Source organism: Poeciliopsis prolifica, unplaced genomic scaffold (assembly GCF_027474105.1).
Source record: "Poeciliopsis prolifica strain line A6 unplaced genomic scaffold, Auburn_PproV2 SCAFFOLD004, whole genome shotgun sequence".
NCBI lineage: Eukaryota > Metazoa > Chordata > Actinopteri > Cyprinodontiformes > Poeciliidae > Poeciliopsis > Poeciliopsis prolifica.
This window is the reverse complement of record NW_026562379.1, coordinates 17,068,487-17,092,409: the sequence shown is the minus strand read 5'-3', so window position 1 is coordinate 17,092,409 and position 23,923 is coordinate 17,068,487. Positions and strand designations below refer to the sequence as shown.

Below are 23,923 nucleotides of genomic sequence, written 5' to 3'. Positions count from 1 at the left end.
TGTCACCGCAGACAACTATTTATACACACACCTAATCACTGTCATGCTCATCTGTCTTACACACACGGTGTTTCTGTGTCCTCTGAGAACTGGCGAAAGTAACCGGACCTCATGTGAATTCCTGCTCCAGCCAAATGAGTTCAGCGCTGTCCTGGTTCTACTAACACCCTCACACATGCTGGGATGCGGCGGCCATGAATATCTTTCTCCAACGCACCCGGAGTGACAGCAGCGACATAATGAAGTGGCACAGAGAAGAAGGAAGGCAAAATCTCAACTTTGACCCCTGATATTCATCTCATTTGGTTTCATTTCTTATCTCTTCTTCCTTCATCTTTTAATTGCATTAGAAGAAAGTTCTCCAGGCGAAATTTTTATTGCTGAAAACTGCAGAAGACTCAGGAAATGCGTCAAAAAGCTTTACCGAAAACATTGAGTCAATGTAAAGAATCCCAGCTAAGGAGTGTTAGAAATGTGAGAAAACTTTGTTTAAAAGGTTAAACTGAAAGATCAAACGTTGAAGAGAAAACTCAGTTCAAGCTTGGGTCACTAAATATCATGTTTCATAATTTTAAGTTACTCCACCTGGTGTGAAAACAGCTGCTTAAGAGAAGCAAAGCTAAAGTTAGCCAAAATGCTAATGATAACATGTAGGCTATCATTAGCATGGTGAGCTAAAGTAACATAATCCTTTCTATATGTACAACCCCAGGCTAACGCTGGATGTAGCACAAAGCTAAAACACAGATAGTAGCAAGTCAGCTATCATTAGCATGGTGAGCTAAAGTAACAGACTTCATTCATTGTGTACAAATCCATGTTCAAGCTAAAACGAGCTCCAAAGCTAAAGATAGCATGTAGGCTATCATTAGCATGTTGATCTGCAGTAATACCTGACAAACAATATTTAAAAATCCCCGGTAAAAGCTAAACTGAGCTAACATGCTATTTTTTGCTAAAATGCTGAGAGTAGCGTTACTAACATGTTGACGAATATCTTCTCTCCAATCTCTGTTTATTGTAGCTATTAGGCCAACGTTAGCTATAAAGCTAATGTTAGCTATAAAGCTAATGTTAGCTAAAATGCTACCAATGGTATCTGGGCTATCACCAATTAGTTATTAGGTTGCCAAACCACCCTACATATTGATCCAGGTTAAAAGTGCAACTTAAGTCGATCAGGTTGCGCTATTACATCAAAAGTAAATTTCTGCCAAAAGAGTTTGAAATTTTCAGATTAATTTAAAAAAAAAATGGAAATTTCAGTTTTGAAAGTCAAAACTATTATTAAAATAATCAAATAATCACAATCGTTTCAGCCTGCAGTGGTTTTTATGTATAGGCTTCCCCCCTTTACTCTGCTAATTTGATATTTTAGTATCTTCTTAAGAATCCAGTTATTTATCTGATAACTAAATTAGTTGATGATTTAAATAATTGATTAATCACGATTATTTGTTTTAGCCTTCTTGTGCTTTCTATTTTTGCATAGATGTCTTAACTTTATTCTTCTAATTTTTTGTATATAATTTTCTTGAGTTTTATTCAATTAGTAAATTTACTCTTAAGTTCATTTGTTAGTATCTTCTTACAGCTTCTCTCCACTTAACGATTAATTGAATGATTAACTAATTTAGTAATCAATTAATCGTGATTAATCGTTTCAGCCCTTTTGTGGTTTTTAATGCTTTTATGTATAGACTTCACTTTACTTTTCTATTTTTATGTTTTGAGTCTTTTTTCTGCATTTCTCTAGTTAACAATTAAATAATTCGTAAATCAGTCAACAATTATTTCAATAATTGATTCACAACGATTAATCGTTTCAGCCTTGCTGCTTGTTTTGTATTTTTATACACAGATTTCTCCTCTTTGCTCATCGGATTTCATGTTTTTGCGTCTTCTTGCTGCGTTTCTCGTCTTTGGCTCATGTGTGAGTGGCGTGTGTGTTACTAGAACAGAGTCAGCTGGTCTAAGCCTCCTTGTCCCCCTCGCTACAGCCTTAAATCCCCCCCAAATCCAACTCTGCTCCCCCGGGTGCCTCCAGCCGCCCTGTTACCCCGTCAGCTGCCCCATTTCTGCTGTCAGCATCTCTCTCTATCCGACTGTTTGTCTGTTTTTCCCTCACACACAGTAAACACTTTCTGGGACTTTGCCTTGACCTCCATTCAACGTGAACTACTTAAACCGAACTTGAACCTCATTTAAATTCACATTGTGATCCCAACAAGGATCTAACAGAGTAGGTGTCGAGGCAGAAGGAGGAAAAACGGAAGCATGTTCTGTTCCCTTCGCCGTGTTTCTGTCCCTCTGAGACCATTTCGTCTTTCACACTCGACGTCTTTACAGCTGCAAGCCTCTTGTTGGACACATACTGAGGCTTTATGAAGCAGACTTCATAAAGAGGAGATGAGAATCCAAGTTTAGAAATCATCTTGTGGCTCATCTGTTAGTTGCCCTCTTGTTGACCCGGTTTGAGGCAAGCTTTAGCTTTAGCTACAGCCTTAGCTTTGGTCCAGTTCAGTTTAATCCAAAATATTTCACCCAAATGCAGGAAAACATCTGTTTGTCTGGTTTTTTGCTACTAAGGGGAACTTTGTCCACTATAAAAGCCTAAAGAAGTGGTAACAGTAGCATACCTGTTGAGGGAACAACTGACGCCCCTTCTCTGATGCCGCCCTGGGCCACTGCCCACATCACCCATGTCAAAAACCGTCAGCGGCTGTATTACAGTCACACCACGACGTGCTAACAGCTTAATGCTAACAGCTTAATGCTAACAGCTTAATGCTAACAGAGACCAATACGCCGCAGTGACATGGACGAGCGATGCTGACCAGCCTCATTTGCTTTTGCCACGCCGTTTAAAATCCCAGTCATGTGGTGGAAATTCGAACTTCCTCCTTTGGGGATTCGCCACTATTTGAGCTTTTGAAGTACAATCAGCTGCTCCCAATCGCAAAGACAACACCCGGTCACCATGGTTACGCGTCATAGCGAAACCCGAGGGAAAAAAACATGTTAAAAAAAAAAATGCAACGATTCAAATAAAAGTCTGGAAAAAGAACAAATCAAATCAAATGCTCAAAGTCGCTGCCATCGTAATAAACTAGATATTGGATATTAATGAGCCCGCAGCATCATGCTGCCACCACCGTTTGAGGTTTTCTCTGCTTGGTTAAATCTGGGGGAGTTTTGGGGTAAAACATATTTATAGACGGTTTTTTATTTTAAATTAAAAATGTCCATCTAGTTTAATATTAAACATCTGGAAGAACTGCAATGGAGTTCAAATGTCAAAAATTTAAACTTTTGAAACAGAAATTTAAAATTTTTTTCTCAAAATGTTCAAAGATTAATCTCAAAATCTGAGGGTTTTTTGGCAGAAATTAACTTTTTCTTTTTCTCTCTACAATGGTCCCAATAAGCTGTTGTGGTAACAGAATAAAAAAAGGTTAATTAAATTGTTAATTTGCACCAGATGAGTGTTTTGGGTCGGGCGCGTTTACAGACAGCGATTTTCTAACTGTGATGTGAATGATGGGGTTCAAAATAGTTTCCCAACCACTTCTTGAAATATGGGCTTTAATTTTAATTGCCGATGTTTTTCAGTTCTGCCGTAACGTTAAAACAAACCTGCATCATCCAGAGCAGCAAACTGGTTAATATTCTGGATTTATTCTCCTTTTTACGTCCTATGGAGGCGAAAACAATCCACCAATACGGACAGTTCTGGGAAGGGGAGTTTCTGTTGACCATGAAAAAAACAAAAATACCAAACCAATAAATAACACAGAACAATAAATACATCTGTTTTCTGTCGACTATCAGTTTCCATTCCTTTCACTTTCTCTCATTTCCCTCCTCTCTCTGGGACACGCCCTTTTTCTCCGGGACTCGCACAGAAACGCCGAGCCGCAGCGATTCTCCCGCCGTCTGTGGAGTCCGTTACCAGATTACCTGCCGCATTTTATGGCCGTTTTCACAACTTCCCAGTGTGTGAAGCGGAGCACAGCGCCATCCTTTCTCTCCTTGACGCCGAGTGCTCACCTCATGACATCATGTCAGCAAACCTGCAGCGCTGCCGCCACGCTCCGCTGCAGCTTCACTCAGCTGCTAAACAACCAATGGAGGAACCGACCTGCTGCTGCAGCAGCAGCAACACACCTGCTTTTCATTTCCAAACCGATTCAACTGTGTGGTGCTGATGCTTGTCTGAGATTTCCAGTTTGCAGAGAGGAAATGTTCAAACTTTTGCAAAACAACCCAAAAGATTCCCAGCTATTTCCAACCATCATCTCGGCTAAAGTCGGAAGATTTGAAATTTGCAACACCAAAATTACAGAGTGCATTCTGCTGCATGCAACTGGCACAATAAAATCAGTCCTGCAGGGAACCAATGAGAGCTGTTGTGGCTCAGATACCAGAGAATGACCCACACACACACACACACACTATCACACACACACACACACACACACACACTCTCTCACACACACACACACACACACACACACACACCACACACACACACACACACACACACAATGACACACTTTACTCAACAAAACTTGTCATCCATGGAGACCAGCATGCCTGGTCTTTTACATCATCATCATCATCATCCAAAATCTGCTCTCCATTTGTTACAGCTGGGCCTGTAGTGTGTGTGTGTGTGTGTGTGTGTGTGTGTGTGTGTGTGTGTGTGTGTGTGTGTGTGTGTGTGTGTGTGTGTGTGTGTGTGTGTGTGTGTGTGTGTGTGTGTGTGTGTGTGTGTGTGGGTGTGTGGGTGTGTGTGTGTGTGTGGGGTGTATAAGGCCATGTTTTTTGACTTTTCTGCACGTCTGAGATCATGTTTGTCCAGTCTTATGTGAGCTTGGCTTCGCCGTGAAGACTCAGAGCCTGAGAAACTGAAAACTGCGCGGCGTAAAATCGGGCCGAGTTGTTGCTAAACTCCTGACTGCAGCTCTTTCCCGCGCGCACTGACAGTGAAACCGCCCGACATTCCCCCCCCCAACGTCACGTAAATCAACACAGGAAACACATAAAACTCTGGCTCCAGAAGACGTTTATTACTGTAACTCAAACTAAACGTTGAGAGTCCGACAGTTGGAGATGGGATCTGCAAGCATCCAGAGGTCATGTTGCTTCTTTGTAATCCAGCATGTGAGCGCTGTCCAAGAGAAGGCTTGAGCACAAATTATATCGCCCACAACTGTACAAATAGTCAAAATACAACATGCTGCAATTAAAAAAACTCACGTTTCCATTTTATACAGTTGCCAAATCAAGAAACCGGCAAGTTCATGTTACCTAAAACATGACAAGCAATCAGAGAAATCATTTTTTCCCCACCAGAAACTCGACAGAATCAAAGTTTTCTCCTGCACTTCTGCTCGTATTCGTCTTCCTCCCTATGAGCTAATTTAGACCGAAGCCAAATAAAACCTCACGCTGCCTGGGAACGGCCTGCGTCCTCTGACAGCTCTCCAAAGTTTGGAATTGTAAACTCCACTGCGGCTTTTTAACAAACCAACCAAACCACATGCAAAACACAAGAACATAAAATGCTTCAAAAACACATGTATCAACTGAAAAGTTTGAATGCAAGCAGAGACGCATAAAAACATTTGTCCTCAAAGCTTCAACATCAGGTTTAACTTCTGTTAGCTGTTTCTAACTATCACCTCACTCATGGTTTGATCAGCTCTGTCCAGAGTTAGACACCATTAGCTAAAACATTAGATTTGCTAGCCCTAAAGCCCTAAAGCCCTAAAGTCCTAAAGCCCTAACCAGGCACATTAGTTCTGCTAATGCTAAAGTGATACATTTGGCAGAAGCTAGAGCTAAATTGGACCAAAAGGACTGGATAAGATAGCGTGTTTTTTCAGTGTAGTGGACGTGTCCTGGCTCCGTCTTCTCTACTGTAGAAAAGAAAAGGTAAGTCACTGTGAAGAGTTTCAGGTATCGTCTGTTTTCAAAGTCAGATAGCATCACATTTCATGCAGTGACAGTAAATATGTTCCCAGTAAAATGGATCCAGATTCACCCTGCTGCAGGCTGGACGTCAGAACCGTGTCTCCGTTCGTTCGCAAGGGTGCAGATGTGGAGGAAACCAAAAAGATGGACTAATTAGGAGGACAAGAAACAAGTTTCCACGAGACAAGAGGAGCAAATTGGTCGTCTATCTGAATGTTTCTCCTTCAGATAAACAACTAATGGAAGAAAGGGGCAATTAGCAATCAGCTAAAACACCAATTAACTGGGTGTCTTCCTCTGTCTGCAGTGAGTCAGACCCGGAGCTCAGCTGGATGTTCACCTTGTTCTGACCGTCTCTGTGCGATCTGGGTGTCGCCCACCGTGGACATGCACGCGAGCGCAGAGGACGGGGCCTGCCTGGAAGTGTGACCTCATCTGCATTAACGACAACCACGTGCAGAACGGTTGTATGATTTACTGCAAGAGACGGCTGCAGGCTGGAGGCAGATGAAAGCTGAGAGTTGGACGGAGAGAGAAGCTCGAGTTCATTGATGAGATGAATCACGAGGGATAACGGATGTCTGATGGGGGACTGGAGTCACTGAAGGTGAAAACAACACAAAGAGGGATTAAGAGGGCAAATCATTATCTTGGTTTATTCTCCTCATACTATAAATTATTTTATTTTTGCCAAAATTTGTCCTTTTTTGCTCCACGGCATGAAATCCAAATAAATCGACTGGGATTGGACAATTTTCCATTTAGTCGCCTTTGACTGGTGACTGGGCTGCTGGGAAACTCAAGTTTTCCACAAAAGTTCAAAATGTTGGATTTAAATGACTGACTCCCACCTGCAGGTGGCAGTATTTCTTTAGTGAGCTTCCGACTAACTTGAGGCCGAAAGAGTCATTTTGACAGCAAATTTTCTGAATTTGCACCACAAAGTCAGTGATTGCAAATATAAATATATACATCTCACTAAAACACTGAAAGAAAATATCGGGATCAATGTGAAAACACAAATTTTCAGCAAAAACGTTGAGCTGAACTAACCAACTCCCACCTGCAGGTGGCAGAATTTCTTCTGCAAACTTTCGTCGAACTTCATATCAAGTCATTTTGACTCTGTTCAACTTGATCAGTAAAACAAAGTCAGAGTCACAAACTCTTAAATATCTCAAACTTTCTTGCAAATATTTTTAAATATTTGCGACTTTGTGATGCAGGAAAGTTACAGTTTCAAAATGATCCATGCATTCTGGCACAAGAACCTTCGGGAGGCCCAAAATGAAAATGCGTTTGACACGTCAAGGTGCTGAACTACCTGAACCAGACGCTCGGTTATTAAGAACCGACCCGTCATGTGACCAGCGCTACATCCTGTCTGGCCGTCCGACCCCTGACCCGGATCACAACCGTCACATCTGTAGCGTTCGTGTAATTACACCCGGCGGACTCCGGGCGGGCGGCGCGCTCGCTCGCCAGGCTGAGATCTTCATAATGAAAGTCCAGCCCATGTGTCAGAGAGGAGATATGACAGCTGACGGCTTTGTGGGACCTCAGACTGCGGGGGCGACGGGTGTGATGAGGAGCGTTGGGGGAGGCAGGGGAGTTAAAAGAAGGGGCAGAAACTGAGGGAGCTTTCACTGGAGGGATTAAAAATAATGGAAGTGGGGAGGGACGGGGCGACTCGAGGCAGCTGTGGAACCGGCCCTTTATAACGGAGTGTGTGTGTGTGTGTGTGTGTGTGTGTGTGTGTGTGTGTGTGTGTGTGTGTGTGTGTGTGTGTGTGTGTGTGTACAGAGGGGTCCCAAAGGGCTACCTTTGTCCCTCTGCCACAGATTGGGGGTCTGTAAAGAAAAAAAAGCAATTCACAACTGGTTCTCACCGGCATTTATGAGCTCCTTTGTCTGCAGCGCTCACCTTGTTCCTCCTCAGAGGCAGCGCACTGTAAAACCTAATCAACATTGTATGCATAGTCGTTACCTCAAAATTGTTTAGTTTCCTTTAAATTAGCTGATTGAGCAACATTATCCCCAGGAATTATTTAAACGTACAAAAGACGTTTAGGACTTTAATCGTTTCATTTTGAATTCAGACTCAGAATCTGGATTTAATTTTCTGCACTCGAAAGTCTGAATGTTTTTGTTGTTAGTCCAAAACACACTCGACTTATTTAAATGAAATGTTTATTTTAACTAAGTAAAAATAAGTTGAATTTATTGAATTAAAGTCGACATTATAATTTGCTGGGCTTCGTTCGAATGTCAGCAAAACCTCCAGAAAATTTAAATCACATCCAGTCTTTTTTTTTTTCAGTCACAATTTACAGTGCAGCAATTTCTGAGCCTTTAGATCCGACCTCTGACCCCGCCGATGCAAAGCGCCATTGTTGCAGAGGTCCAATCGGGTCGGCGCACGTTTTGCTCCCGGCTTGTTTCTGACCGTCCGCTTTGATGCGAAGAGGCATTAATTTGGCTAAACGAGCCTCTTTCTGACGCGAAGCCTCAAATAAACGAGTTTGTGACGTTACTAAGCGCCGACACCCAAACCGCCGCCTGGATTTTCTAATTTCAGACGCTTTGAAGGACAGAAGGCGAGAGGATCTGGAAGCCGACCAGAAAACAGGAGGAAGAAAGAAAGACGTCTCTCACTCTTACACCTGCTAAGGGAGGAGAGGCGGCGGGCCGGGGCGGGGGCGGGGAGGGGGCGGCGGGCGGGTGGAGGGCGGGGGGGCGGTGGTTCCTCCTAAAGGAAAGCTGTCACTTTGATTCCCATCACCACGGCAACGGGCGTACAGTCCCACAATCCTCTGCTTTGTGCGGCGGGGGGTTGGGCCTCCGGGGCCTCCGGGGCCTCCGGGGCCTCCGGGGGTGTTTGTGCGCCTCTGCATCGCTCTACCTCTGCAAACCTGCATTAAACGGACAAACACTGAGACCCGGCGCCATCGCCACGGCAGCCGGTGAAAGAGAAATCCCCATGGCGACGCGGAGACAAATCCAGCTATGTCGGCTATTTATGGGAAAACGGGGCAAAATTCTGCAGCCGAACCAGCTGAAATCGCACCGTTTGGGTCAGCGTCGCACCGTTGTTGTCTCTTCACATGATAAAAACGTTTTCCTGAGGAGCCTTAGCGATGCGTAGCGAAGCTCCTCGCCGTCTCGCTGAGGGAAGCTTCGTCATACGAGCTGACAGTCAGGATGACGGGGAGGCACAACGAAAGAGACGTCTGTCAGCTAATGTCTGCTGACGGAGACGCAGCCGCAGGCGCCGCTTTCTGACCACCGGGTCGCAAACCGTTCGCTTACACGACGTTCTGCGGCTGGAAACGCCGCATGAAAAAGCTATAAACTAAATCAAGCAGCTTGGATTCCCAAAACGTCATAATTTAAGTTTTTTGTGCTGCAAAATAAATCTTGTTTGAGATTTTAGGAAAGCATGTAAAACATACATAGACATTTAATGAATATGACATCGTTAAAAATCATCAATACACATTAAATATGTTGGCCAATATTCAATTTAGTTCAATAAAAGGTAACGCTATTAGCTTGGACTCAAAGGAAATCAGTGTTCCAGCTGATTTGCAGTTTTCTGGAACTTTGTTTCGATATTGTGGTGCAAATCTTATGGTCTAATTTCTCAGTCAAATGTTTTTAATACTTGAAATAACACAAAACTAAATAAGTAGCTTCCCAGTAAAATATGGGAAGCTACACTAGCTAGATATGCTAATGTAGCTAGCGCTGCGTTAGCATTTGGGAACCTTGGAAACCAAGTTTTATTAATAACTAAATGTTTCATAAAGCTGTTGACTGATCCAATCAGTGATCAATTTCCTCTACCTTGTATGAGGAAACATGACCAGAAGCTCACAAGAAAGAAAAGTTTTACTCTTAGCATTTAGCTATGCTAGCTTTTAAAGGTTTAAAGTTAAAAATGTAAAAATTTCCACCAGTAAGTCACACAATACTGCAACATGATTAATAATGCATGAGATAATTCACAAACACAAGCATTCGTCCAAGCAGCTTCATTGCTAGCTGGATGCTAACGTAGCTAGCGCTACCCTTTAGCAGGGTTTTAGTAACTTTGAGCAGAAACCAGGAACGAGGTCGACCTTCCGTCGCGCTCAGAGTCCAGATGTATTCACGCTCTCTGTGGTGAGACAGATGGGCCGCCCTCAGTGCCCCCCGCCCCCCCTGCTGCTAGCCTGACCGGGGTCAAAGAGCCTATTGTCGCACGGAGCGCCTAGCTTCGCCTATTGTCTGCCACAGTAGGAAACCTTTAGAGCTCATGCAAACCTCTGCATGGCAAACTCTTCCTGCTTTCTTTTACTCTCCCTTTGAGTTTTTCCTTCCCCCTCCACCCTCCTTTATCTGCTGACTGGGTTTATATCAGTCTCACTCACTCACACACACACACACACACACACACACACACACACACACACACACACACACACACACACCACACACACACACACACACACACACACACACAGCTGGATCAGCACAAACAGAATGGCTAGCATTGCTTTGTTTACTCATATGCAGTACATTTTCTCCCAACCTGCACAGCTTGCTGCTTCACATTAATGGCCGAACAAATCCAAATATTTATGTAAAATCTTCTAATCTGATTATCTATAAATTACATTCTGATGGACTTTAAAGCAACTCAAAGATCACATGGAGACATGATGGAAACAAGCGCAGCGATGAACCGTGAGGATTAGCCGTCACATTCCCGACTCGGAAATGACTTTTCCACGTCTTAAACAGATCTGGATGGGAACCAAGAGCTGCTGAACGCATTGAGCGTCCTAAACCTGGAGTCCAGCTGCCTTGCAGCAGTTTCCTCAGACTGCAGGCCGGAGCGAAGCCTGGGAGCCGCCGTTGCCCACGGCGTCGCGGTGACGCTGCAGTTTGTGCGACCGCCGAGCGCCGTGATGCCGACGGCGGCGGGCAGGCGAAACCTCAACGCTTCCCTTCACCTGCATCGGTTTAATCAGTCACTCAAATTCATTTATGAAGCGCATTCGGCAGATTGAAGCGCTTTACATCACAGAAACATCTGTACGACGTCCACCAGCTCAGGAACCAATACTACATTTGGTCACATACATCATCAATACGTCACAGACAGATCTAGAAAAAACGACGAGCCCATCGCAGCCCATCAGAAACCTGCTGGTTATTCCAACAAAAACATCAGTGCTGCTGTTTCTAGATCAAGAAAAACTTGTTTTCTCTGCAGGATTTGAGGCCTCAAAGCATCTTCTATGTTATTTTCACCATTTATTAAAACTTCTGCAGCCAAAACTGCAAAAATCACCAAGGCGTTGGCGAGCAAAGTGTCTCTTTGATTATCCTTCTTTTGGAGATCATTCTGTGAAACATAAACAGGTCTGACTGCGAGCTGCGGCCTGCAGTTCGGCTCTCCTCCCTCCGTTTGAGTCCAATATGAAAGAATCGGGCCGACTCCAAGTGATTCCCGTTCATCACAGCAGCACCAGGCTGGAGGTGCGGCTTTGATTTATGAAGCAAGAAGAAGAGACAATAACTCAGATGCTTCATTTTTATCTGCAAAAACGCTCCAGTGCAAGTCCTAAATCTTGTAATATCTGATTTTTGTTAGTAAATCGTTTTTATTCTGGATGAAACGGCTCTCCTGAGCCTGCAGGTCATTTTTAAAAATCGTCTCTGAAGGTGAAATGGGATTTCTGTCGAGGTCGCCGGATTTATCGCACAAGCAGCGGCAGCAAAATGAAAATGTCCGACTTCTCAGGAAAGTCTTGGTTTGCAGCATTTAGAAAGGAAGCAGCAGGAAGCATAACGTCAAAAATATTAAACTGAGGACTTGAAAAGGTTAAAATACGTGAAATTTAACTAGCTTTGTGCTAATGTAATAAATCAGATTCAAAATTAGAAGATACAAATTTAACATGTAATAGAAATTTAGTAAGAATGTCAGGATGAAATTTTTCTGGACTGTAAATTGTGCGAGAAGTTATTGTGATAAACGATGTTATTGGTTTTACACAACTTAAGAAAAATATAACAAGAACACATTGTTAAAGATCAATAAACTTTAAATTCTATTCAATATTTAACACTGGGAGATATTTAAAATATGCAAATAAACAAAACATCAAATAAAATGAACTATGAAGTCTTTTTCCCAGTGGCTCCAGTAGCTGAGAACAAATCACCAGTCTGAAGATTTTAATCGTCCAGTTTTTGGTAAAACGAAAGAGAAAAAGAATAACAATAATATTGAGTTCAAATTTATCATGTTATGGAAATATTGGTTTGGTTTTAATAAATATAATGTAATGAAAGAATAAACAAAATGAATTTAAAACAGAAAAAAAATCTTGATCCAAATACAGGAAAATATGATATTAAAATAATTTTTAGGAATGAGATTCAGCCGCTGTAATCAGAGGAATTTACTTCTGTTTTCATGGATCTCCACCAGTGGGACCAGTAAGAATTGTGTGAATATTTTTGCTCATCTGCTGGTTTCAAACTGGACTGGAGTGAAAAGCACGAAGGACAAAGTTGCATAAACCAAAATGCACGTCAACAGATGCTGACCGATCTGCCCGTTTATCTGCAGAGATCATCTGAGTGTGTGTGTGTGTGTGTGTGTGTGTGTGTGTGTGTGTGTGTGTGTGTGTGTGTGTGTGTGTGCACTCTGCAGTAATGAGAGTTAGCGAAAGTGTTTGAAAGGCTTTATGACCGTCATATTTCACTGACAGGCAGCATTAAAGCAGCGCTTCCCAAGGGCAAGCATCGGCCGCCACACACGCTCCGGCTGAGACCCGTCACGGCTCCAGAGCGCCGCCATCGCAGCGCCGATGAATAAATAGCAGCACAAACGCTCGCTCAGCTCCGCATCGATCTGCGGGTTAGTCGGCCGTATTGCTGCCGGTCCGTTTACGGTCCCCTAAGCTCTGCCTTATTAAAGGTCTGGACACAAAAGCAGAGAAAACGACGACGTCGATCCTCGACCGCTTCGTCTGTCACGATCAGTTTCAGTCAAACTGCAAAACCAACAAAACGTACAGAATATCGATAACCAATCCCGATCGATCAATACCTCTGATAGCATATTCAATATACAGAATATTCACTGGGAGAGAAAAGGCGCTAGCTAAGTCGGCTGAGAACAAAAACAAACGAAAACCTTAAAAAACAAGGGAAGATTTCAAGTATTTAAAATAAGAATCTAATCAATAATCATCAATACCGACTGATAAGAAAAAAGCCTCTGGATGAAAAGTTACAGAAAAAAATTATTTTGTCTTTTTATCTAAAGATAAATTACAGACAAAATGTATCTTTTGTGCACATTTATCACATTATCATTTATTGTGAAAAAATTATTAATAAATAATCCTTCTACAGAATCGACTGGATTCTTCATCTCTAAAAATAAGTAATTAAAAAGAAATTTTTTAAATCAGAATATTTTAAGTCCGTATCGCCCAGACCAGAATAAAACGCTTCCTTTGTCCAAAGGTTCAGTAAATCATTCCTCTTGGATCCGAGACTTTCTCCCCTTTTCAGGTCAAACATTTCTGACTGAAGCTAACGGCTAACGCCTGTTAGCCGCCGCGTCGGAAGCGAAAGCCGACTCTGAGGTGTCTGCGTGTCTGCGGCGGTATTAACGCCCGCCGCGCCGGCAGACGCGTCTCATTCCGCTTGACATGGTGCTCAACCTGCCAGAGTTCAGGGTTCAAATCCCAGCGGAGGCTTCCAACACAGAAACACACTCAGGAAGGCACTTAGCAGGGCAGCAATGAGCTTCTGTCACTTTTAATTCGACCTTCGCAGCAACAGAAACAAAACACACAACTGAAGACTGACATGTAATATTTCTGAGTTTTAAAAGACAAACACTTAAAGGTTAATCCTATTTTGCTCAAATAAATGGGATAAACTGTTGATTAATCTGCAGTAAATTCGCTTCAATCATTTTTAGTTTACATCATGTCATCAGCTCTATCATTTTAAACTAAGAATATTTAATACAGGCTAAGATTGTTTTTAGATTCATAAATTGGGCCCTTTTATCTTTTTTTAGGAAGATGACATCACACTCATTCATCCCTCTTTAAATTATCATCGCTGGTTTGTTTTTGCCTTGGAATTATGTTCATGCACAATTTAATGCTGAAACTTTATTATAATGTTTCCTGAATCAGTAGTAGAGAAACAGGCCCACAGCATCACAGACCCTCCTCCGTACTGAACAGAGATGCTTTTAAAATATTCATTCTTGTTTTGTTTCAGATCGACCTGAAAGGTTTTCTCTGGAAAAATGTTTCTGTTTGTAAAGAACCAATAGAGAACTGTTTCCCAAACAACAACCACATGGAATCGGTTTGGTGTCTTTGTTCAGGTTCAATTCAAATCATTTTGAAACTCAAAAGATTTTTTTCTCTCTGAGGCTCCAATCTGATTTAAAGGTGACCTATAATGCTTCTTCGAAAAGCTTGGAATGGATCTGTGGCCTATGAAAAAAACATTTTCTGTACAAATCATTCAGTCTGCTCAGTTCTGCCTGTTTGAGCCGTTTTACGGCTCCGTCACAACAGCGGCTCCCAATAAGCCGCTGTTGGCCACGCCCCCAACTCAACATTTACCACTGTAAAGAAAAAAGTAAAAATGGCTCCAAACAGTCGCGCAATTATACAAATGTACAGCTCTGAAAAGCATCAGTAGAGCCTCCTGTACAACAGACTAAGAATGCAGCAAGTGGTTTGATTTTGAAACGTTTCATTTTCCACACACCAAAGGTCATGAACTTACTGCCAAAACACAGTTATGTGTTTTTTAAGCGCTTAGATTGTTTTTTAGAAGCAGTGAAAACCCAAATACAAATACAAAAAATGTATTCTAAAATCCCACTAAAAGACTTCGATGCTCAGCTGCAGCTTCGTCTCGGCCAGTGAGTCTGTGATTCAACCGTCTGGCTGGTAGAGACTCGCATCCAAACAAACAACTTCAGATGATTGTAAAATCTCATAAGCAAAACACAAACACATCTGGGGATTTCAAAAGCCCGTCGCAGGCCAGCCAGAGCCCGATCCGCCGCGACGCGCCGGCTCAGACCCTTCAGCCACGCCACCATTTTTCACTGTTAATTTGACAAATTTGGACAGATTCAAAGCAGCAATTTCATTTAGAGGAAATCATCCCCTCCACAACTGATAAACAGCAGAAAACTGGAATGAATAAGTCGTTTAATGGAGATGGAAGCGGCGAACAAACAGGAAATTCATTACTGACGCAGATGTGTGTGTGTGTGTGATTTGTAATATTACGGTTTTCCATCTCTGACTCTGAGAGCTTAGAGCTGCATAAGAGGCTTTCAGAGCTGAAACGAGTAAAGTCGATGGAGCGCGTGGAAGTGTGTCAGGTGTTCGGTTAGCTTGTGTGGCCTTTTGCGACAGATGTGTGCAGGTTTTTGGTGTGTGTGTGTGTGTGTGTGTGTGTGTGTGTGTGTGTGTGTGTGTGTGTGTGTGTGTGTGTGTGTGTGTGTGTGTGTGTGTGTGCGCGTGCAGAGGGGATATTAAATACTGAAAACTGCAATCATGGCGGGTATTAAAGCCTGAGCTCTGAAATGGTGGCAGACGACAAACAGGATCCAGAGGTTGAATCTAAAGTTCCTCGTGTTTTAAAAGCCAACTTGTCGAAACTTTTAACCTCATTTCTTTATATTCTGCTATTAAATTGTCTTTTAAACGTTTATTGGGTTTTGAAAAATTGTTCCCCAGGATCTTAAGACTAAATTTGACATTACACTTCAAAAGCACAAAATCTTACCAAGTATTTTTGGTCATTATTATACATGAAATAAGACAAAAGTAACTTTAAAGTAACTTTCCCTCGTTTTAAGTAAATATTGATGAAAAAGTATTTATTCCACTGGCAGATTACTTCATGTATAATTAGACATTTTTCCAGTGAAATAATCTGCAAGTTAAACTCGTATTTTTCATCAATATTAGGAAGTTATTGACTCAAAATGAGCTCTTGTAAGTTTTGTTTTGAGTGTGATAAGATATTTGTACAAAATACTTGGTAATATTGTGTTTTTAGAGTGAGTTTGAAGGTGAAGTTGTTTTTAAATACTAACAATCTATATTCTTCCATTAAATTGTTTTTTAATGGTTTATTGGATTTCTGAGGACCAAATTGATGGAGAAGTTCGACTTGTTAGTTAGACGTTACAACATGGTGCAGCTGCCTAAAAAGCAAAGTGTCGAAAAAATAATCGTCGGCGACGCAGCGTCTCAGGGTGTCGCTGAGACAGGCGCGATTCTGCCGGGTTGCAGGTTTATCTGGGCTTTAATTAGGACATAATCGGCTGTGTCTCCTCTGCAGCTGTGCGAACGTGAGTGGAATCAGACCGTGCGGTCGCCGTCCTTCGGGGTCTCTCATTAAGCGTCGTTTTCGGTTCCGATCAGACTCATTAAAGTGGCTTTATCCGTGGTGATGCAGCCGCCGCAGCAGGAATGTCTTCTGCGATCCTGCAGAGCGGGAGCCGCTTTATTTTCTACTTTCACTGGTTCCACTTTTACTTTCTCACAGGCAATCGATGCAAACTGAGTCAGAGATTTTAAAACCGGAAAAGGAAAGATTGAACTTTCCGCAACAATAAAGCTTGTTGTGGTAAAGAAAGTCATTTCTTTTTGAGGTAAACAAATCAGACTACTTTGATGATTAATCGATTAATCAAATCTAAAAAGTGGTGCATTCTGCAGATTTTTCATTTAAGTTTTTTTATAGATAGAATATCAGAAACACATTAAGAACATGTAAATAAAACATTAAATTTACTTTTTAAATGACAAAAACTTTTTATTGACTAAAAGGTCTTTTTTTTTCAGTCAGTCAAAGAGGGTGTTTTTTAAATTCAAAATATGTACATATTTTTGTACAGTTTTGGTTTAATTACAGCTCTGAGTCTGTTTGACTTTCAGTAAATATCCTTTTTTAGTCCATATTCTCAAGTTATCGATTAATTAAATGCTAAATTCAAAGCCCATTATTTAAAAAATGGATTAATCACGATTAATCGATTCAGCCCTTTTAACCTTCAAAGCAATCAACAGAAACAAGAAAGAAACCAGATTTTCCTCTGATTTCTCTCCTGCCTTTCTGGTTTCTGCTGATTTTTCAGGCGGCAGACATGAAGCTACAGCGAGGCGAAGACAGATTATTTGGTTTATCAGCTCATCTCCAAGCTCTAAATTCGCCGTCAAGGATTCGACGCCACGTTCCCACACCTCAGCAGAAAGGAGGACAAGAGGTCGATTCTAATTATAAGACAAGGGGAGCAAATGAATATTTGATGCAAAGTGACGGCGATTCGATTGGTTTTCTGGTCAGAAGGACTTACTGGTCACCAGTTGCTGCTGCCCGTTGGGACTTTCACCAGAGTTTAGGGATGACCTGCTCTTCCATCACTCTGAGCATCTGCTGCCCTGAGGCTATTTATTACATTAGCATCAGAAATGCAAGTTCATAACTTTTGGAATATATTAACCAACAATCACTGAGATTTATGAGTAAAGCGCTATGATCAGGCTGGTCAAATTTTTTTTTCAAAAAAGCTTTTCTTACACCCATCAACCAAATATTTTGTTGATTTAAAAAAAATATTTTGTTCTGACCAAAGTTGTACATTTTATTTTAAGCTTTATTTTTGCCATTAGGATCATCATTTAAAACACAAGATTTTAAATAAGATAAAATTAACTTGCAAGTATTTTTTTTATAAAATAAATTTTAAGTAATCTTGTTTACTTATTAAGTAAATAATTCCTAAATATTGATGAAATAGAACTAACTCCGCAGACATTTTGATTTGTAATTCAACGCCTTGAAACTGGGTCTCTGTCTCGTCACAACATGGCTCCTCTGTTAACGAACAAAGTTTTTACCAGAGTTACACTGAGAAGTAGCTCCTATAATGACTTAAGCTGATGCTGCTAATTCCTGCTGGCTAGTCTGAAGGATTTCTCAAAGCATGCATGAAACAAATAGGGCAAGACTACAGCTTTGTTTTTGATGAGAGAATAAAATTATAACATGATGTGAAGCTCAATAGTTGTACAAAGTTCTAGTTGGAGGAAGTTAGCAAAAAAACACAAAATTTGGAAATAATGAGTGAACAAAGAGATTGAATTAGCTTCCTGGAGGGATGTAGCCGATGATCCCAGTTAGCAATGAGACATTTTTTAAAAAATTAATAAATGTAGATTTAGCAGGAAGCGGACGGTTTTGATGGGCTGACGTATCGACGGCGGTTTGGATGCAGCTCAAGTCGGAGCGACTGCGACGTCCGTCTGGTTTCCACTTCGCTCCAGAGAGCGGCAGCCAGACAGATAGAGGCTATATTTAGAGGCGGCACTGCCTTGTACTGTATGGGTGTGTAATAAATCTGTTGTGCCATAATAGTGGTCTGTGTGTGTGTGTGTTTTAAGGATGAATGGTGGCCTGTCTCATCACCGATGCTGCGGCTCTCAGCTAATTGGTCGTCTCCTTAAGTGCTGCTGCTGCACTATTCTCCAGATGGGATGGAGGAAGAGGAGGAAGAGGAGGAAGATTGATGGTGGAGGACAGAAAGAAGCCGCATCGAAAGGATGAATAAAAAACCAGGAAGGATGGACGGATGGACAGATGTGAGTTGAACAGAATATTCTCCTTGTAATTCAAATGAAACGCTTACAAACATGCAACATATTCTGTACTCTGCAGTTTTTTAATGCCTATTAAAAAATTGATTTTGATTTGCCCTCATTTCTGACACCAATTCAGTTAATAGGAGAGGAGAATGTTGACCTCCTTTTCTGATTTCTGGAAGCGACATCCACACGTTTCAGTTCAGACACAATAATTTAGGAATTTTGTAGATTTGGATTGAGGCTACTAATATCTGATTATCTGATTTTGCAGAGGCGCTCCTCTTGTTTCTGTGTTTCTATAAGTGAGTGAATTGCTTTAATAAAATGTCTGTTTTCTTTGATGACCAATTTGATGAAGGTAATTTTTTTTCTGAAACCTTTTATAGTTTTGAGGCTGAAAGAAACAATGAGCTGCAGATTGTCAGATTGCAGTAATAATTGTAAATTTAACATAAAATGTACAAAAATCACCAATTAAAACAGATGATTGTGCTGATCATAAACAGTTTTGCTAACGTTAAAGCACTTTTAAAGTTAGCTCTCACTAGATACCAGAAGCTAATGCTAAATGCTAACTTCAAATTAACTTACATTATAATTTACAATTTCTTTAATATCCGTTGATACTGTACTGAAGTTTATATCTCATTCTTTACTGTTTTTTTTCCTGTTTGAAATATATTTGAACATAAATGTTTAACTAGATGTTAAACATTTTCTACTTAATACTTTTGTTTCGAAAAACTTGTGAGTGTCTTTAAATTCATCAACATTTTTCCAACTTTGAGTGAAACGAAGCAACTTCTGAACTGCTGAAGGTGTGAGAGCGACGATGAGGAGGACGAGGCGCCTCAGGCAACACACTGCGGTGACTCTCCACTCTTCATCAGACACACACACACACACACACACACACAGACTCCTGCAGCAGGTGGGCCTTTTGATTTGTTACCCAGGAAGAACCAAGTCTCATTTGCATACAGATGCCCCCTTCAGCGCAGAGGAAGGGCTTAAGGACACACACACACACACACACACACACACACACACACACACACACACACACACCCACACACACAGCTCTTTCTGTCCCAGACAACACTCTCTTTCTTTTTCATTCCTCCACTCGTCTCCCTTCCTCCCGTCTTTCTCACCCAAACAGATCACGAGCCACGTCTGTGTGCATACAAATATTTTCAGATTTACATCCAATGTTTCAGTGTGAAGACATTCTTTGGATTTATGTAAGTTTTTCATTTTCTCTCTCTCTTTCCTTTGCACAAGCTGAAGTAGTTGCATCCGTGTGTGTGTGTGTGTGTGTGTGTGTGTGTGTGTGTGTGTGTGTGTGTGTGTGTGTGTGTGTGTGTGTGTGTGTGTGTGTGTGTGTGTGTGTGTGTGTGTGTGTGTGTCTTGGAGGCTCTTGAACCCTGCATCTGCTCTGGCTGGCAGAGCATCCAGGAGTCTCATGCACTGATGTCAAACAACAGCCGCTTGTTTGCAGACCTCCGATGCACAAATTCAAACGCTCTTAAACACACAAATAAAAAAACAAAATAAAAACAAAAGAGGAGCCGGGTTTAAAGCGCAATAAATTCTGGGAGACAGCAGGATAAAGAGGAGGCATCGGTGCAGCTGGGCTGCGCGCGAGATGATGTGCAAAGCGCACACACCCAAAGAAATGTTTGGTTTTTGTCCCATGATGCGTCAAGCTAAATTCTTGTTTCAGCCAAAAATGCACAATAAAAAAAACTAAGCAGAAACGGAGATTAAATCAAAAAAACTTTAACGTCTCAAAAAGCCGAAGGGTTTCGGCCAGAAGCTGCAGCTTCACCCCGACCCATAAAACACACAATGTTGGAAAAAAACCATAGACTCAAAATCTGAAACTGCAGAAACATTACAACCGCTCCGAGTTCAACTAACGGTGATTCCACCCAAAACAGAAGCTCCAGCTTCTATTTAGCATTCCAAGACACACACACAGCTTTTCAATGGATAAACATTTTTACAACCAGCATAACATAAATGATTTTTATATTTTAAAGGAATTTCAATAACAAGTTCACATATGTAATAAAACTCAGAAATCTGCATCGCTAAAAGCTTTTTCCCTACTTGTTTTCCAACAAGTCTGCTTTTGGCTACAGATTGTGAAATAATTCGTTGCAGCTGCCTACAGGCATCCCTCCGCTGTAAGGGCGAATTATGAGTTTCTAGTTTTAAATATGTCCGTATTTTTTACCTAAAAGATCTATTAATAAGCCAACACTTGCACACTGATCAACACCTCTCTGCTTCAGCGTTTCATGGTTTTGCAGCATTCTTACCATGTTTCGTGGTTAAAAGAAACTTTCAGCTCAGCAGAAGATTTAAAAGAAACGCTGCAAACATTTAGCATCACTCATGCAGCTGCAGGTCATGTCAGGCCAGCTTTAGGAGTTCAGACAAACAGAACGTCTGATCCTGTAATCCTGATCCCTCTCTGCTGGTGTGTGTGCGCGCGTGTGTGATAATGTCCCAGAAGATTTAATATCTCCCAAACGACAAATCAGCTGAGCAGTGCCGACAGGAGAAATTCTCCAAACGGTTTGAAATTCGTCTGATTTGTGGTTCTGCGGAGCGTCTGAGTGTGTAGTAGTCAACATGTTTCCTCTTCCACGTCAAAACAGCAACGGGTGAAAACTGAGAGGATGCATTTACATCAGCCGTGTTTAATCCTCTTTTATCAAACTGCAGTCCCTTCGCCTAGAAAGTTCAGTTCAAATGCGCATTTGAACGAGCCAGTACCTGAAAGCAGGAAGTGAACTACACAGCAGGGCATTCTGGGAAAATACAACCAAAACAAAAGCGATAGCCTAGCACTAGCAGGAGAAACAGTTCATGGTCTTTTTGCCAAAGACAGAAGAAAAATCGTACAACTGCTAAAATCTGACGCTACTCCAGTTTTGCCCACATTTAGTGAAGAAGGTTGTTGTGCTCACGAGCAAAACTTCATCGACAGTTCGTTAACGTCAAAGATGCACAATTTCGCAAATGTGGTGTTTCTTAAAACAAGTTAAAATCACACGTGAAAAGGAAACATGCTTTGCCATCATCCTCTGAATGATTCCTGTCTTCTTCTTCGTGGGTTTCACCAGTAGTAACATCTGGTTGTTGATCATGTGACTCGCGATGCGAAACAAGTTTTTCCACTGCACTTTTGTGAAATAAACCAATTTTAATAAAAATTTTAAAAAAAAACATCTTAGCATCAAAACGTTTTATCAAAAAACAACTTTGTTTTTTTAAGCAAATTTATTTTCTAAATGTCAAATTGCGCAGTCAGTGCAGCGTATCATTTTCTTGCTTCTTTCCTCAGAGGTTTTCAGTGCAGCGCCACCACAGGTGAGGAGGGGAACAGCTTTTTCAGAGTGTTTGGATTGTTTGACTCAGAGTGAAAATGAACCACAGCAGCTAAAGATGTCACAAATGTTGCAACTTTGGTCCTCCAAACCAAATCTATCAGGTGTGAAAACATGTTTAAAGCATTACCATCCACCCACCCATCCACCCATCCACCCATCCATCCATCCATCCATTCATCCATCCATCCATCCATCCATCCATCCATCGCAGGGTTTGTGAGCCTTACCAGGGTAGAAGTCTTTGGATTTTGACAGTTTGATGGTGGCTCCAGTCTCTTTCTGTAGCTGAACGATGGTCTGGCCTCCTTTCCCAATGATTGAACCAGCAGCATAGCTGGGAATCAAAACCTTCAGGAAGTACTCGCCTTCCTCTGCGGCAGGAAACAGGAAACAGAAAGTCAGAAAGTGCAGTAAATGTCGACTTTGTTACAAGTTAAAGCTGAAAAAAAAAAAAAAAACAGCAACAAGATGCTTTTCCAACCTTTGTCCTCATGCATGCCTTCTGATTTCAAACATTTTTCGGCCCACCTCGTCCTTCCAACGCTCCATAAATCTACCCAGTCACTTCCAATGACGACTGTTATCGTGACAGCTAATTATTTCCATAATCAGATGATTCTTCGCCGGCGTTATCTCCCCTCTCTCTCTCCACACACCCGTTTGAGCAAACCTCTAAACGCTCCCTCTGGATTGGTCTGATCTAATTTCAGTGTGGGATTTCAGGAATCTGGTCCTCGTCATCATCAGACACGCTGCGCCGCGGTTTTGCTATTAGTGCTAATCAGATAGAAACGACGCTCCCGCCTACCTGTCACAACACACATGGTAAATCATTCTTTATAAAGATTGAACTGTTTTACGAATGGATATTTCAACTACTGAGAGCTGCATTTACCCTGGGTGGTTTCTACACAGCAAAAACCAAAATCTTACCAAGTCGGTCAAGCTTCTCATGAAAAGATCTTAGTAAATATGAAATAACTTATGAGTACCTTTTCAGCAAAATTCAGGAACTTTTTACTTCAATAATTCTTCAATGTAGATGAAAAATAATACCAGATTGACATATATTGTGATATTTTTCCCATGTTATAAGTGAAACTACCTGCCAATGTAACTAGAACTTTTTCATCAATATTAAAGATTTTTGACTTAAAACAAGCTCCCATATCTTTCTGAAAAGTTACTTGTAAGTTAGTTTTGTCTTATTTCAACTGTACTTGTATTTGCACTAAAAAACAGACCCGAAATACTTGGCATGATTTGTTTTTGCAGTGAAAAGTTTAGATTTCAAAGCTAATAAATCGACATTGGTGTGGGTGAGCAGTTCTCTTAAGGAATTGTTGACTTAAAACAAACTTCTGCGTCTTGCTTAAATGTTACTTATTTTAAGTTGCTTTTTTATTATTTCAAGAGTACTAGAATATTTGCACTAGAACTAGACGAAAAAATAATACTGGGTATTTTTTTCCAGTGTAGATCTAATTTTAGCAAGATCAGGGAAAACCGAGACTTTAAAGAGTCGTCATTAAATTATTGGAAAAAGCACGTAATAATACAAATATTCCAAAAACTATTAGAAATGTCTAAATCATACATGAGATTTGAGCATGTATGTAAATATATATCATTATTTATCATAACTGAAGCAACAAAACTCATATGTAGTTTGTATAGCACTGTAAAAATGAAATTAGGAATGGCTGCATCTTGACAAAACACTTTAACCTTCAGTTAAAGTGTTTTGGTTTTTTTGTGGTGGTGGACACAAAAATGAAAATTACCTTGCGTCATTTTCATTTCCAAGGTTTCTGTTTTTCTTTTATTCCTCTGA

The 23,923-nt window shown here is 41.2% G+C and overlaps 1 protein-coding gene across 4 annotated transcripts in view; it reads right to left on the bottom strand.

The window, feature by feature from the left end:
• Nucleotides 1–23,923, bottom strand: part of LOC129358738 (RNA-binding protein Nova-1-like) — a 71,073-nt gene that overhangs the window by 29,973 nt on the left and 17,177 nt on the right. For all 4 annotated transcript variants that reach the window (XM_055027859.1, XM_055027860.1, XM_055027861.1 and 1 more), the window contains one exon: nucleotides 22,317–22,460. In XM_055027859.1, the coding sequence (XP_054883834.1) occupies nucleotides 22,317–22,460 (144 nt within the window). The remainder of the gene's footprint in view (nucleotides 1–22,316; nucleotides 22,461–23,923) is intronic.